This window comes from Anopheles marshallii, chromosome 2 (assembly GCF_943734725.1).
Source record: "Anopheles marshallii chromosome 2, idAnoMarsDA_429_01, whole genome shotgun sequence".
Classification (NCBI taxonomy): domain Eukaryota; kingdom Metazoa; phylum Arthropoda; class Insecta; order Diptera; family Culicidae; genus Anopheles; species Anopheles marshallii.
In genome coordinates this window covers 5250755-5265688 of record NC_071326.1, presented here as the reverse complement: position 1 = coordinate 5265688, position 14934 = coordinate 5250755, and the positions used below count along the sequence as shown (strand labels likewise).

Sequence of the window (14934 nt, the reverse complement as noted above, 5' to 3'; positions counted from 1 at the left end):
CGGTACAGTATGCCTAGCGGAATGGTAATTTTGCAATGCCGCACTAACTTGTTTTCTTTTCTTTTTATCTATTTTTTCCCTCTCTTTTTTACACTCTCGTTCTTATGCTTTTTTTTCTTACTTTTCTCACATTTTTGTTTAATTTCCATTCAATTTCGTTCAACCACCATTTAACGCCCCTTTTTCTAAACGCACACACCATGCACCACCAAACGGGTGCACATGCACGCTACGCTACCACAACGCACACATTCCGGGCAGGTGGGTCGTGGGGTGAGAGGGCCGGAACTGCTACCACCACCACCACCACCACCGCCACCACGCACTATGCACTATATCAAACGCATGCAGTCGCACCACCACACCACCATGCACCGCCAGTCCCGGCACACGCGCAAACGGCCACCGGAAACGATGGCCAGGAGTGTCGATCCGTCCACTTTCACCACCCACCACCGGTGGGTACGGCCACCCACGTCCGGTACGTTTGACTTAGCACAATACATCCGTCCCCGCGGGGTCCGCCGTCGCCGCCGCCACTATGGCCGCCAGCAATCGGTGCGGGTGTGGAAACGGAACGCACAATTTGGCGGTATCTATCCGCCGAACTACGACCTCGTGCATCACTGCCTTCGCACACTGCCGTCCGACAGCGACCAGGTGACTAAGCAGTAGGATACACCCGCTAGTATCTACCTGGATGCTCTAAACGCACTGTTCTATCGCTTGCTCTGTCCAGCTGTTTTTCGTTTTTTTAAACTTTCCAACTTTCGCTCGCTCTATCCGTTCCGTTTGTGTCGATTCCGGATGCATTTCTGGGTCGATTCCTCGAATCCGTCTTATGCCGCTAGCGTTTGTAGATATGTCCCATCATACCGCATCTGCACCCGTTAGCTGTTCATGATGTTCGTTTTCTTGGTTCGTTGTACGATTCTGTTAGTATGTTTATTTCTCAAGCGCGTTGGACGCGTGTTGTTGTTACCACAGAGGTTGATGAAGGTGTCACGATTCACGATTGTGCTATGCAACATTTAAATTAACAGATAAAATTGTACAAAGCTAGAGAACAATCAGCTAATGTAAATACACCTAGTTAGTGAACTGTACATAAATTAACGTGGATTGGGGAATGAACCCTACTTCTGTATGCTACCTGTTTGAAAAGTTAACGTGAAACCAGCTGTACAAAGTAACTCCTTTATGGACATCTGAATCGCTCTCAGCAACACCAAGACATGTGCGTGGCGCATGTTCTCGTGCACCGAACAAAGCTCGACCCTTCCGCACCCGAAACGAACGCCACGCGCGAGTGGAAGGTATGCAATTCGTGCAGGAACTTTCTAGCACAACCTTCAAAGATACCCGGCAAAGCGCTTCTAGCTGAAGTGGAGCGCTCGGTACATAATTGCTTAAATGTACCCATTTTGGGACGACCTAGTTGTAAAAGCTTGTGCGAATAGCTGATGGGAAACGGGGGCCATCTGAACATGAAAAGCAAAAACAAGAAAAGGAGTTTTGTGAGAGGAAAAAAAACGTCACACACACACACACACACACACACACACACACACACAATATCAGTGAGAAAAAGGACCTGCAGCGAAATAGAGCAATGAAAACATTTCCACGGTACGCTGCACAGCAGAAGCAACGCTGTCCAATTTCGCTCCCAAGGTCAAGAACAAACCCGTCCCCAAAGGTAGACCAAAGTCCTCGAACCGATTAGTCTTGTTAGGGCAGGGCGTCCACAGGCCCACCGGTGACTGTAACGAGAAAATCTTGTGCAGATGGTATGGCAGCATAATGCATGGAAAACAAACTCCTGCCACTGGGCCACTCTCGCTCTTGCTCACTCTCTCTCCTACCTCCCAGAGTTGGCAGATCCTGTGTCCTTAGTCAGGAGGAGGCTCTATTTCATAACATTCACCGTCAGCCCGTGCCCGGAAGGCAAACGGTGCCGAACGAGTGTTGTAAGCGGTTTAAGTGTTTACATTGCGTTCCTTTCATTTGCGTTCCAAGAAATGCTGCTGGCTAAGAAATCGAGGATCATGAATGAATATAGTGGGTGTGATATTTGTTTTGCTAGTCGAAGCGGACAGTATACATGATTTCTATAACAAAGCTTTTAATTATAGAACACAAGCGTTCCGAAGCGTTTCTACTTCGTGGAAGCATTGCGCTGCTACCGATTTGGAAACATGAAAACATTTTGCTCTCGCAAGTAATTTGTTTCAGTCTTATGTTTTTACACTGATTTAGTCTATTGAGAAAGTAATAATGTACCTGGGTCACTTCCTGCCGTTACAACTTTTCCTGGAAAATGTAGTGACGGAATCTTCGACGAATTCGTCTTGAAGAACTTCAATTCCTCAAGGACCTTAATTTGAGTACATAAGAGTTCGATATTGAATTGAATATTGCATCTTGAGCCGTTTTTATTAAATTTGTCATTTATTTCATCAAACTCGGACAAATGTAAGAATTCGATTCGTTCAAGATCTGTCAAAAAATCTTGACATCCTAAAGACTCTCCAAAGTTTGAATACTTTAGTAACTTATTTTCCTCACGTTTGACTGACATCGTTCCCACGACTTTAATGGGTCGATGAAATAGGACCTGCTCCCTCCTAATCGAATTCCCTTTTCCTGGTGATTGTTTGTTTTCACGGGAACAGCACAAGACACAAGAACCAAACACAAATGTGGTAGATGGTTGCGGTTATGTTCTCCCCCAGTTGGATCGAGTTGCAGCACACGCTAAGATGCGGAGTGACGCCTCGGAGCGATCCATTAAGCGTACTTTGTTTTACAAAAATCAATTATCTGCAGTCATCAATTGTACCACAGCGAAGCTTCAACGTTCGCCTACCGAACCCACCTCCGATTGCAATCGATTGACACGCCAATACCGTTCCATGGTGTGCACGCGTGTGTGCACCATGGCACGTGTGGAAAGGGTGGCACTGTCTCAACCGCAAAAAGCAGCAGCAAATCGAAAACCACACACCAGATGCCGTTTTTCCCGCACGCCCCAAAAAACCACCGCCGGCGGATGCCGAAGCCGCAACCAATTTTGCAAGCTAATGCAATTCCAGTGCACTGTTGGGGTGGGCGGGTAGTTGCGCTTAGCATGCCGTCACGCGTGCATAGTGTGTAAAAATAATGCATTCGGATGGCTAAAATTGAATACGTCAAACATCGTTAAGGAAAAATTGATGATGTGGATGATGAGCGTTGCGGTGGCGCGGACGCTAAATAGCGTTATTTGTGTGTAGGGCAATCAATCGTGAAGTGATTGTTGTATGTTGATGATTGAAATACCACCATTTTGGGGTGGCCACAATGAGTGGGAGGAGTGGTAAGGAAGGAGAGTATTGTTTCTCGTTTGTTGCGAGAGCACGCCTAAATTGTGCCGAAAAATGAAGACATTTCCACGAGGAATGCGTGTCCTGAGCTTCCCGTGGATTTGCAGGCTACCCATGGCGTGAAGAAACGGTTGATGCAAGCACACCACTTTACCACTTGAGTTGCGTTCCGGCATCGTGTTGTTTGGTACGGTTGGTACGCCTCGTCTCGTATACCAATATCCAATTTGTACGGAAATTACTGAAATCGCATCCGCAGCACTTTGCCAATGGTAAAAGCTGGATCCACATGTATATTTCCGTTCGGGTTCATGTGTATCTGTGCGGGAAGCAAATGGCCGTTACTCGTAACTACGTTCCCATCACAACCACAGTACCGTCTAGTGCGAAGTTGGGAGAATTTTCGAGAGGGCAAAACTTCATTCGTCAGCAGATTTTTTGTGTGAAACGACAACCTTCGGACAACTTCACGCAGCTTACAGCCGTTGCCATTCACAGCACAAGTCACCCTCGAAATCTTGCTACTTTGGATGGAAGAGAACGAAAAGAGGACACTCCCCAATGGAGTATGTGCCATTCTGCTTCTCTGGAGTGTCGTAAAAATACCGCGGTGGAAATTGAAATCGGGAACTTACGCCAGCTTGTGTCAACGCATCGCGCTACCCAGTGATTCCCGTGCTTCTGCAGTGCAAAACCGACAGTGCATCAGGAGCCATCTGTTTTACTTCCGTGCGAATGCGCATATGTAAAGCTGCTGGCCTGAAGTCACACAACACATTCGCACATCGCATTGTTCTCGCTGTTTGTTTGTATCGGTAGCCTGAAATCAGCCAGCAGCATCAGCATCGGAAGGACATTCGTGGATACTGCCACAGCTTAATGACGATGTTGCCCAAAAACAGGGCCCAAAAGATAAACATCGACCTACATGCCCACATGGTGCCCCAAGCGGATCAAACGTTGTGGCGAAGTATGACTTTTATATGGAAATAAATGTTGCATCCTCTACTCCACGCCGAACCCGAACGATGACTACAGTCGCTTATTGGACGAACCAGATTGGTTTGCGTCGAACTTGGGTCCGCTCCGGTTTCGGTAGCGGTACGAGCTAATGAACGCTCGGTTTGTTAAGTCGAATGGATGTGCCGTGGGTAATTAAAATCTTCGAAGCAAAAGCCATCACCATCAGCGTTTTTGCTTGGCTGAGGGATAGAATAGGCGGAAGGCGCACAACAACAACAGCAAGCTCGCCTATATTTATAAATAACCCAAAGGCGACGGAATGAAAATAGTACAAGCTGTTAGGGAAATTGCAATTCCAAAATTATTCCGCCCACCCGGATGCGATGGACGGACCGCATGCATGGGATGGCACTTTACACACGGAGCGGGAAGCCGCCCCAAATAGACTATGTCGTTTTGGTGAAGGTAGGCAGCAAATGGCCGATAACCAGAGTTGGTTTGTTGGTGTAGCCATCTGGTGTGGTCGGACCATGGGTGATTTTCCTCCGACACAGTTTCCCGGCCATTCCAACGGACACTGCAGCTTTATGATGCTGGACGCGAAATGTTTCGGTGCATAAAAACCTCCCCCAAAAAACAAAACGATACAAAGCTTTATTGCTCCTACGTTCATCACGACGAATTGTACCGAACCGGTGTCGAAGGTGACGGTGTGCTCTGTGCTGCTGGAACACTAAGCGCTTAGTACCATAAAAGCTAAGCGTTCGACACGGTGGTGGTGACCGCCGTACAGTTTGACACTTTTCCCCGCCACAAAGCAACTGGAATGTCATGACTAACTTGGTACTGTACAAGGCTGTCCTCCCAACGTGTTTTGTCTAGTCAACCAGGTAAAGAACACCTTGGACGAAGCAACAACAAAAAAAAAACACGACTATGCTCTTTCGGTGCTTTCAACAAAGAAAGGCTACTCCATCGCCGGTCGACTGATGCGCACTCTGGGCGCAATGAAATGAACTACCGGCAACTCCTCGACGCCCAGCTCAAGGCGCTAAGCCAAGGCGGACAAGACAAAACTGAATTGGAAATTCAATTACTTTCACTCTGGTGCGCAGTTTCTGGCGAATAATAATAAAAAAAAACCATAACTGCCTGAGCTGGGTCAACTTATTGCGGATTGTTCCTGGACGGTGGGGCATCACCTGCAAGGCCAGCGCAAGGTTTTCATCCGTATGAATCCCGAACTTCCCGTAAGCAAGGAGTACTTTCTTCGTGGAGTACGATCGATTACTAGGGGACATCCGAAGAGCCCTTGTTTAATAATAGATTTGCTATCGGCATTGTCTCCCAGTGGAGTACAGTTTGTGTGTCGCTGCTTTAGAGTAGTTCTTTGTTCTACTGACCCCCATAGAATGACGATGGTGCACCTTGAAAATTGTCGCTCGCGATTGTTGTCCCCTACGAAGCGAACTGCCCCACCGGTAAGGAAGAAGCAATTAAAATTGCTTGTCCAATCCAGTTGTGGATTAATCGAAGCAACAGCAGGGAAAAGAAAATGGTTGGTTGTTGAAACTGACAATCGATAGCAACCAGTCAGTGCTGGGGAATTGTTGGCACGACAACTCTCGCAACGTCCCGACGACACAACTACTGAATAGATACAGGCTGTTGAAGCTTAAGCAAAAGTTACGTTCACAACTTGGAAAGTGTATTGCTGTAAAGTTAAACTCTTGCTAGTAATTGTAAGCGGCTTACGCTGGAGATCGCACTGCAAGGCGGGAAAAACAACCGTTTAGATGATTTGATGGTGAAGCATTTTGTTTTTGCCCGCAGGTACACTATCAACACCTTCTCGTATCGATTTCTTTATGCAGTTTTTTTTCTTTCCTCTCTACCAGCTGCTGTTTATCTTTCTTTCTCTCCTTCTCCGTCTTTGGACATCGGTAAAGCTACAAAACTTTCTTCATAAAGCCCGCTAACAACTGCGATCGCTTCTGGGTTTTCTCGTTCGGTCGTTCGATTTCCAACCAATGAGCATCTCGTTTTTTTTTTACGCTATCGCACGCCAGATATCGCTTCTCAGAAGATGGGAAAAGCAAAACCGGGTCGCGTTTAACACACGGAGAAGCGCCAGAGAAAAAAGGAGGTGCAGATTAAAAAAGTTTACTTCGCATTCGTTTCAGTTATCTTCAGCGGGAAACCCTTCGGTACTGTTTCAGGTTTGGTTTGTTCCAGTTGCGAAACGGCACCGTGTGTCCTTTTCGAAAGTTTATGGTAAAGAAATGATTTGGGCCACGGGGAGTGGGCCTTTTTATTTCCGGTATCGTTCCGGTATTCGTGGTTGTGATGCGCATCCAACGCACCCATCGAGTGAGCTGATGAGAAAAAGTTAATCCGAAGCATATGTTTCTAACATGGAAACATGGTAAAGACCGAAATGGTGGAACGACTTTTCTGAATGCACTTTCCGTAGGTTTGTGTTTTTAAAGTTGTTTGCTATTGTCTTGACTGCTGTTGTTGTTCAGCACAGTATCTCAATCAGCACTGCGTAACAAAGGGCGTTTGTTATTGCTTGCATGAGTTACAAAGCTTATCTGCAGCATGGCAACTAGGCAACCGGCGGCAAATGTGTGTTGAACATGTTTGCTTTAAAAGCTTTTGAAAGTGATAACTTTTACGCGCTTCACTCGCTGGCAACTTCCCTCACATCGGGCTTAACATTACACCTAGTATGCTCACCGGAGTGCCCAAATGTGGCGTTTGGGGGCCAGCCTCGGAAAAATTCTACCGTATCATACCGGAATCATAATCGATTTATGTTCCTTTGTTTCGGTCGTTGGGATAGCACCGAGGAGCAGCAGCTAGCGTGTGTGACATTCGGGATTCCGACCCACCATTCTCGTTCATCGTGATCCGCGCCATCTCCGCGCCAGCGTTTCATCCTCCCGCCCTTGGCCGACCAAACTAAGCACATCATCATAAATCAAATCTCAATTACGATTCGTAACGTGCCTCCGGGTTTTACCGCGTACAAACACACATACGGACGCGTACATTACATCCATTTATTTGGCCCTTCGTCACCCGTTTCTGGTTGTGTCAGGTCTGGTGCTACATTCGCACACACCTCACAGGTTCTGCTAATCCCAACTGATCGGTCAAAGATTGCATGGTTTTTTGGTGGAAGAAAAACAGTCGACCTCCCAGGGATCACCTTGACTATCGCGCCGTTTATCCAGATTTAAGGTTGGACAATAAAACAAAAGACTAAAAATCAATGATTACATGTATGTGTACAGGTGGTACTTGTTGGATTTGGTTTGGTTTAGGTAAATATAATTTTTATTATGACCCAACGATTTTTTCTTTATTGACATATACTGTACTGACACTTTTATTTGCAGACATTTATTACAGGCTTCGCAAATTAAATGGAAATGTATCGATTTTAATGGAAAAAATGTTATGCTTTTGTGTAAAGTAGCTATTGGGATTGATTATAGGGCCTGAAACTTGGGGATTTGTAAACCATTTCTTTAGTATTCAATTTGCAGTACAGTTTTACACCTTTTATTATCAGACATTTGCGCCAACAGAGCGGGCTTATCGCCACATACAAATCACAGTTTCACGTAAGAAAGAGTTGATCGTTCGCTAGTAGACGCCCCCCACCCCCTTGGAGACTTGATTTTGAAAATGACACTCAAGGGTGGCCCCATGGGCGGTATGGCGTCTCTCGATGTACCATATGATGGGCCCCGGCAGTGTCTGTACCCCATGACCGGTATCACATACACCAGTGACATGGTTCCGAGATTTGGAGACAGAGGTTAAAACTTAATGTCCTACCTGTACCCGGCACGGTTAACCGGGGGTGTGGCGTGGGTTTTGCACGGTTCGTTACGTTTTGTGCCACCATCGTTTTAATGAGGCTAAAGTAGTTTGCGTAATTAATGTACGAGAGCCTGGGGAGCAAGTGGTCGTTATGCGCTACCGTCGTGGAACTGCTCACACCGAAGAAATAAGGCAGGGTTCGGGCTGGTGCGGAGGCAACGTTTTGATGAAACCCACGCTCACTATTGGCAACATTAACTCATTATAAGGTGTCCTTCACCTTAGGAGCCAGTTTGAGCTAGATTGGTTTGCTTTTTATTTAAAACGTCGTTATCAGAGTTTAAATATCTTAAAAAGGTGGGACTTATCGTCATCTTTACCAGCACCAAGTTGTGAACTGAATGTTTTCAAGATTTGTTACAAGCATTGTTTGTGATTGTGCGGTGAGGAAAGGTGAGGAAATTGTCGGAAATCTGCACACACAAAAAAACGCATTCCACTGTTTCATACAGCATCTTTGAGTAGAATGTACAGTGCGCCCATGAATATACGCGCCACGTTGTTCAGCAGCACTTTTCTAGCCGGAAAACGTCCTGCGTTGATGTCGGGAACATAATTTTTCATTTTATTCACTGTTGCGACGCTAGAAAGAGTAAAATGCATTTCCCTTCTAGGGAGGGGGGTGGGAGAGTAGTGTCTCTGTTGGTGTTGGCAACAAAACATTGGACGCTGTGTTATGGGAAAAGCTTCCTTCCGTGGAACAAGGATAAATTTAAGGCAAATGTAACAAATGCATTTATGAATAGTGTAGCCTGGTTGTGTATTGCTTGTATACATAAATCATGAGTTTATGATTGTTCTACTCTCCCGTTATACATTATTTGCAGTTACACTCAATTTCAGGGTATGTTTTATCGCTGTTTCAAGTAGGAATATGTTTGTCTTTAAAAATACTTTAAACTCTCTCTCTCTTTCTCTTTCTTTCTTTCTAAAGAATGATCCTTTTTGTTTGCTTTATAAACAGTTCCTCACAGATAAATGTTTATCGAAAAAAAACGTTCTCATGTCACTATTCATTGTTCATTCCTACACTTAAATTTACACAACTGTTATCATACCCTCTAGCAGGGTTCCACGAGAGCCGCGGATGCAGGTTGGTTCCGGGTTGGAGAGTGTCGTGGTGCAGTACATTTTCCGAAAGTCGTTAGCAAATACCATCCCATCCGTGTTTGTCCTTCTCGGTAGTCAATGTGCATACACATCATTTCCATGTGTTACCGCTAGTTTTGTTTCGATCGCGGCCATTCGTTGAACGTGCCCCTCTACCCAAACTTCCCTTTCTCTCCCGCTCACACCTACACCCACACATACACACAACTAAGAAGATGTTGTCGAACCGTCCCGAACCGTCACGGTAACGCCTAGTCGAGTGTATAGCCGTGGTGTCTTCGAACGCATAAAACAGTCGAAAGCCCTGTCATCGTAAGCGAAACATACTAACAAGCCCTGTTTGTGTTTTCGTCTGATTTGATGTTTTCTTACAGCAACTTCGAACCAACGTTACGGATGCCTGCGAGCGCCACGACCCATGCCAGCACGGTGGCATCTGCATATCAACCGATTCGGGCCCAATCTGCGAGTGCCGCAACGTGGAGTACGAGGGAACATACTGCGAGCGAGGTACGTACTGCACCCGAAATTGGGTCCGAATTGACATAAAACTTAAATCCTTAATCCATGAAGCGCATTGGCGACAGTGCAGTGGGGAACGCTTCGAAGGGAAGCCATAAATTATATCCTCCCAACGAGACGCTAGTTCTCGTCGAGCCGCGTTATGATAAAAGCGTTTCGTCCACGATTCCCATTTCGCTGGAGCTACTGGGAACGATTGGGCATGTGTAAGGCTCCCGGTGGCGATAGAATTCGTCGAGTAACGCGGACGTGTGCTCTGTAAAATCCAATCTGCCGTGGTACCACGGCCGGGGTTTTTGCGTGGTGTCTTATTTTATCGTGTTTTATATGCCCGCTTTCGGGTCGATAACGAGACGGAGCATGGCAGAAATCGAAACACTATCACACAAAGCTTCCCACCTCCAATGTCCGACGGGGACCTCCGAACAGACCGTTCATAATAGCAAGCGTTGCGTTCGGTCGAATAAAGTAACCATATTTCCCATTCGACCACTAAACGAATAAGGGATTTCCGGTTTATGGGACCAGTCGGTTTGGGGGTTTTTTCCTGCCTTCAATGCTTCTGGCGCAAAAAAAACCATCGATAGCGATAAACAGTGGAGAAAGAATATACATACGTATTCTTTCGGGGCAAGAAATGTCACCACGATCCGGGGTACCCAAGTTTGACCCAAAACCGAATACCATTCTTCGCGCTCGGGGCGCTGCAGGACCGAATCCGAATGATAGGTGAATTTATGCATATTTACCAATGTAATCAATTTATGATTATCGGACACAGCCGATCTGTAGCCGTCGGAACAGTTCGGAACAATTGGTGCTGGGTGAACACACAAAGATGCGTGGTTAAAAACGGCAAATTTGGCGAAGCAAAATTTTTGAAGCGTAAACGAGGAAGGCAATTTGAAACACGAGCAATTATTTTGCCCATTTCACTGGAGCGCTAATGAATGCCGGGGAAGATTGCAGTAAATCAAGATTGCTGTCAGTTTGGGTTCTTCCGGTTCCGTTACGATTTGAGCGGGAGTTTTTTTTTTCTCCCTTTTGTTTTGGACGTTGTTGAGGTTATGTATTTCATGTTGCCCGAGCGCGGAAAATGGTGGCCGAACGAGGACGCCGACGCCGAAACACCGTCGGCACATTGGTGCACGGTTAGCGGTGCGAAGAATTTTGATAAATCGCTTGTACATTTCGTTACAGCCAGCAGAACCTTGCTGAAGCGTAAAACCTTTACGTAATTGTTTCGATTCGGTAGTCCCCGCATTTACTTCTTCTACTTCGGTACGGTACGGTTCGGTGGGAAGGATTAACTTTCGTTCCGTTTCGCACTCATGTTTTGCACAGTGGATCGTCTGTCCTGTCAGCGTCAGAGTGATGGAGTAGAAGCGATTGTAGTGTGAGGATAATTTAATACATTTGATTGATCATCCATTGAATGCCCCGAAACAAGCGGGGGAGTTTGGTGCCGTGCAGTCCGCTTGCATGTATTTTAAGTATTATTTCGGGAGTGTACTGTGGAGCTGTGGACTTAAAAATCGAACAGCTGCAGGATAGGTTGTGCGGCGACTAAGAACTATAAACACATCCAAGAAACAGATTTCTCGCCAGCCTTATCAAGCTTTACTTACACACTACCACCACATGATCTAGTCTAGATGGATTTCTACCTCGCTAAAGTAACTCGATTCGTCCCTGGCCGGATCCGTTTTCATCTGCAGCATAATAATGAACACCATATATCTTCCGAAAGACTCCTCAAACATTGCCTTTGTTAGGGAACGTACAAGGAACGGCGCATTGTTCACCGGTAGATATTAAGCAGATAGTCTCCACTTCAACCAACCAAGCTGCTGCTGGTGTACGATTGCAATGAAGGAAACTTACACACAACCTTGCTCCATTTTCAAGGATGCTTTGCTCGTCGTAATAAATATGAATTTCAAATCAGGCTAAAATATCTCACCGTTCCGGGATAGTTGGGGTTGTGAGGGTTTTGCGTTTGCGACCGGCCAGATTCTAGGTCGGCGCTGATGATGTGCGCTATGAATAAGAAGGGATTTTGACCATTTGTACCAGGATAGCACGAAATAGCTGGGCTTGTATGTAAGCAGTTTGCTACCCACTGTTCCCGCATCCCCGCCAAAGAGGCAGCTGCACAGCCAGTAGAGGGTGCAATGTGAAACATTTGGGTACCGTGCCTGGTTGCTTTGTGATATGGCGCAGGGCTTTAAATTGAATTTTGGAATGCATGAAACCGGGTATGAGATTATAGCGGAGCGGGTCCCGAAGTATCGCTGTCCTCGTTGGATCGTCCTTGGAGAATATTTAAGAGCACCAACCGACCCATTACACCGAAAAGATTCGCATCCGCAGAGGTTGGGAGTGTGCAGTGTGAAGGTGAAGAGATGGAAGGAGCAGCGGCGGGAGTGTGTCTTTTACAATTTGCAAACTTCAGTCAGGATTTAATTTTATTTCACGGCCCTACTGTCACACACCTTTCCGACTTTGCGCTGTAATGCCCTCTTCGGTACTGATGCTAGAACCGGTTGACGGTGGAAGAAAGATCCTAAATTTAGTACGACAGCCTACCAGCTAGCTGGCAGAGCGCAACAAACAAGCTTACACGTTGGAGGACATTTTATCGCTCTTGCACCAGCAGGTTCGCATGGCTGTGTACTCAGGACGAGCTGCTTCGCCGCTGCTGTCCTTCGGCTGTCGCTGACTAGCTGACTGGGCGGCCGTTATGGTTGTACGATGGGCACTGTGCCAGGCGAAAATGAAGGCGCGTGCCATTTTATTGCTAAAGATAGCAACCACTCCACGGTTTTGGCGAAAGTGCGATGCGATGATGGACTAAAAATAAATGCAATATTCTCACGCTTCCATCGGGGTGAAAACCCCGCCGTCCGAAATCGGGGAACTTCAAGGGTGTGATGTAATCGGGAATGGTTCAAGCGGAACGAAACGGCAATTAAATTCTTTCGAAAAGGAATAAAACAAGGAAGAGACCAACTTCAAAAACTGACTATGGAAAGGTTTCAATGAATGACTGGCAAGTGGTAGTCTATTGTTAATGATTATAATTAAATTAGAACAATACATAAACAATGCTTTTATAGTGTGGGAAGTGAAAGTATATTAAAATCATATTCTCATATTTATTTCCGTATTTTTAAAATGCGCAAAAGTTGTGGCTGACTGACAGCACTTATTTTACCAAAACTGCCAAACTGGAAAAGAACAACGGAAAATGAATAAATCAAACTATGGAGACGCCTAGTCCTTCGTAACATATTTCTAGTATTTTGATTAATTTTATCTTAATTCATTCTTAAATTTGTGTTAAAGAGAGTTTAGAAATCATTATTCATTACAAAGCAATAGAAAAAAAAGAAAATACGTTAGTTTAGTTCAAAGTATCGCATAATTAAGTAAAGCGACTGCTCCATGGAGGCGCCCAGCCTTTGGTAGTTTATTTTTATTTTATCTTTATTTTAAGCAAAGATGAACAAAACCCGCAAAACCATTTCATTCTGCCCTTTGCAATGTTTGTACATATCTTTTGAAGTGACATATTGATTGATTTATTCAACGAATGTATGTGATTTTAATTCACACCCATGTGCCACACTGCTCACATACGGTAAAGCCATCACCGTACACGGACTCTCTGTTGGCACTCGATTGTGTAGCGTCACACCGAAAATAATGTCGCGTTGTGGTGCAACGATTCCGTGTTATTGTCATCGTGTGCCATCCATTAGGCAAAGAAACGCTAGACACCGCACCCACAACGAGTGGTTCCGTGCGGGAGGTTTACGAAATTTTAGCACTCAAACATCAAACCACTCCAAATAACCTACCGAACCTGTGTCCACCTGCCCGTTCTCCCTTTCTGCCACGGCACATTTTCATTGTCCCCTTATATTCGGTATCGATGCGCACCGCAAATGCACTACAGCGAATGGTCCGAGCACCATCCGGAAAGCATCCGATAATGATGAAAAAGCCCAATACGGTTCATCCGATCGTGTGAACGAACACGGATTCCACAAGCACTCTCGAAGTGTCACGGGAAGGGCGACACTGGCGAGTTTGGTCGTAAATTTATGAACGCAACCTACGCAAGCGTTTGCCACGTGGTAAAATGCAGCTCAGCGCGGCTGTGTACATCAATTTGGAAAATGTGCAGCTGCAGCTGGTGCAATGCAGTCGGCAAACACCGAACGGACGCACGTGTGTATGAAGCGTAAGCTGATTCGTTTGGAATGCTCGGAACCGACACGATCAATAGAACAGAGTGGACGTAAGGAAGATGTCCATTACAATTTGTGTGTAAAGCGAATGTGATGAAACTATTAGTGTCATCGATCTTCTGTGCAGTGCATCTAACGTTCAGGGACATTGCTGTAAATCATGTTTTGGATATAAAATTTAACTTCTACAATAACATTTGTCAACCAAATCATCAACAAAAAAACCATAATACTTTCACTACACACAGTACTGAAAATTTAAACTTAAATCAGTTCCCACCAAATGGCAATTCCGCCAGATATTGGAACAATTCCAGCTACAACAATGTCAAATGATAAACATTGTTTTGGGTAGTGTTTAAATTAAGTTTGGCGCTCGTAAAGGTCACAGTTTACCCAACCGCAAGCTATTTATCTGACATTTTCTTCTCCACGAAGCTTTGCGGGCCCTCTTCGCACAAAACCGCGACCCGGGTTCGGTCGGTTTGCAATTCGGTGCGAAATACGTGGAACAAAATCGACTTTCGTCAAATAAACAACGTGCAGCTTGCTTTGCCGATGCCACCCACTATGGACATGCGAACAGAAGTCAGGTGCTGGAGTGTACTTGGGGGGCAATCAAAAGAAAAAAACGGACGCTTGCACTTGCACACATCTCGATCGAAGCCAGAATCTAGTTAGGATGTAGAGAAAGAAACAAACGTGCCTCTGCGAGCACCCTATGAACTCAAGCAAATAAGATTAATTGTCCTTCGGTTTGCTAGCAGTTCTGCTGCTGCAAGTCGTGCTGCGTTGGGTTAGTTCCCCGACATCTTCAACCCGTT

General features: G+C 45.6%; 1 protein-coding gene across 1 annotated transcript in view; it reads left to right on the top strand.

Moving 5' to 3' along the window:
• LOC128709625 (neurexin-1) overlaps positions 1-14934 on the top strand; it is a 77199-nt gene that overhangs the window by 27902 nt on the left and 34363 nt on the right. Inside the window, exons 5-6 of the mRNA XM_053804629.1 lie at positions 262-660; positions 9707-9842. Of these exons, the coding sequence (XP_053660604.1) occupies positions 262-660; positions 9707-9842 (535 nt within the window). The remainder of the gene's footprint in view (positions 1-261; positions 661-9706; positions 9843-14934) is intronic.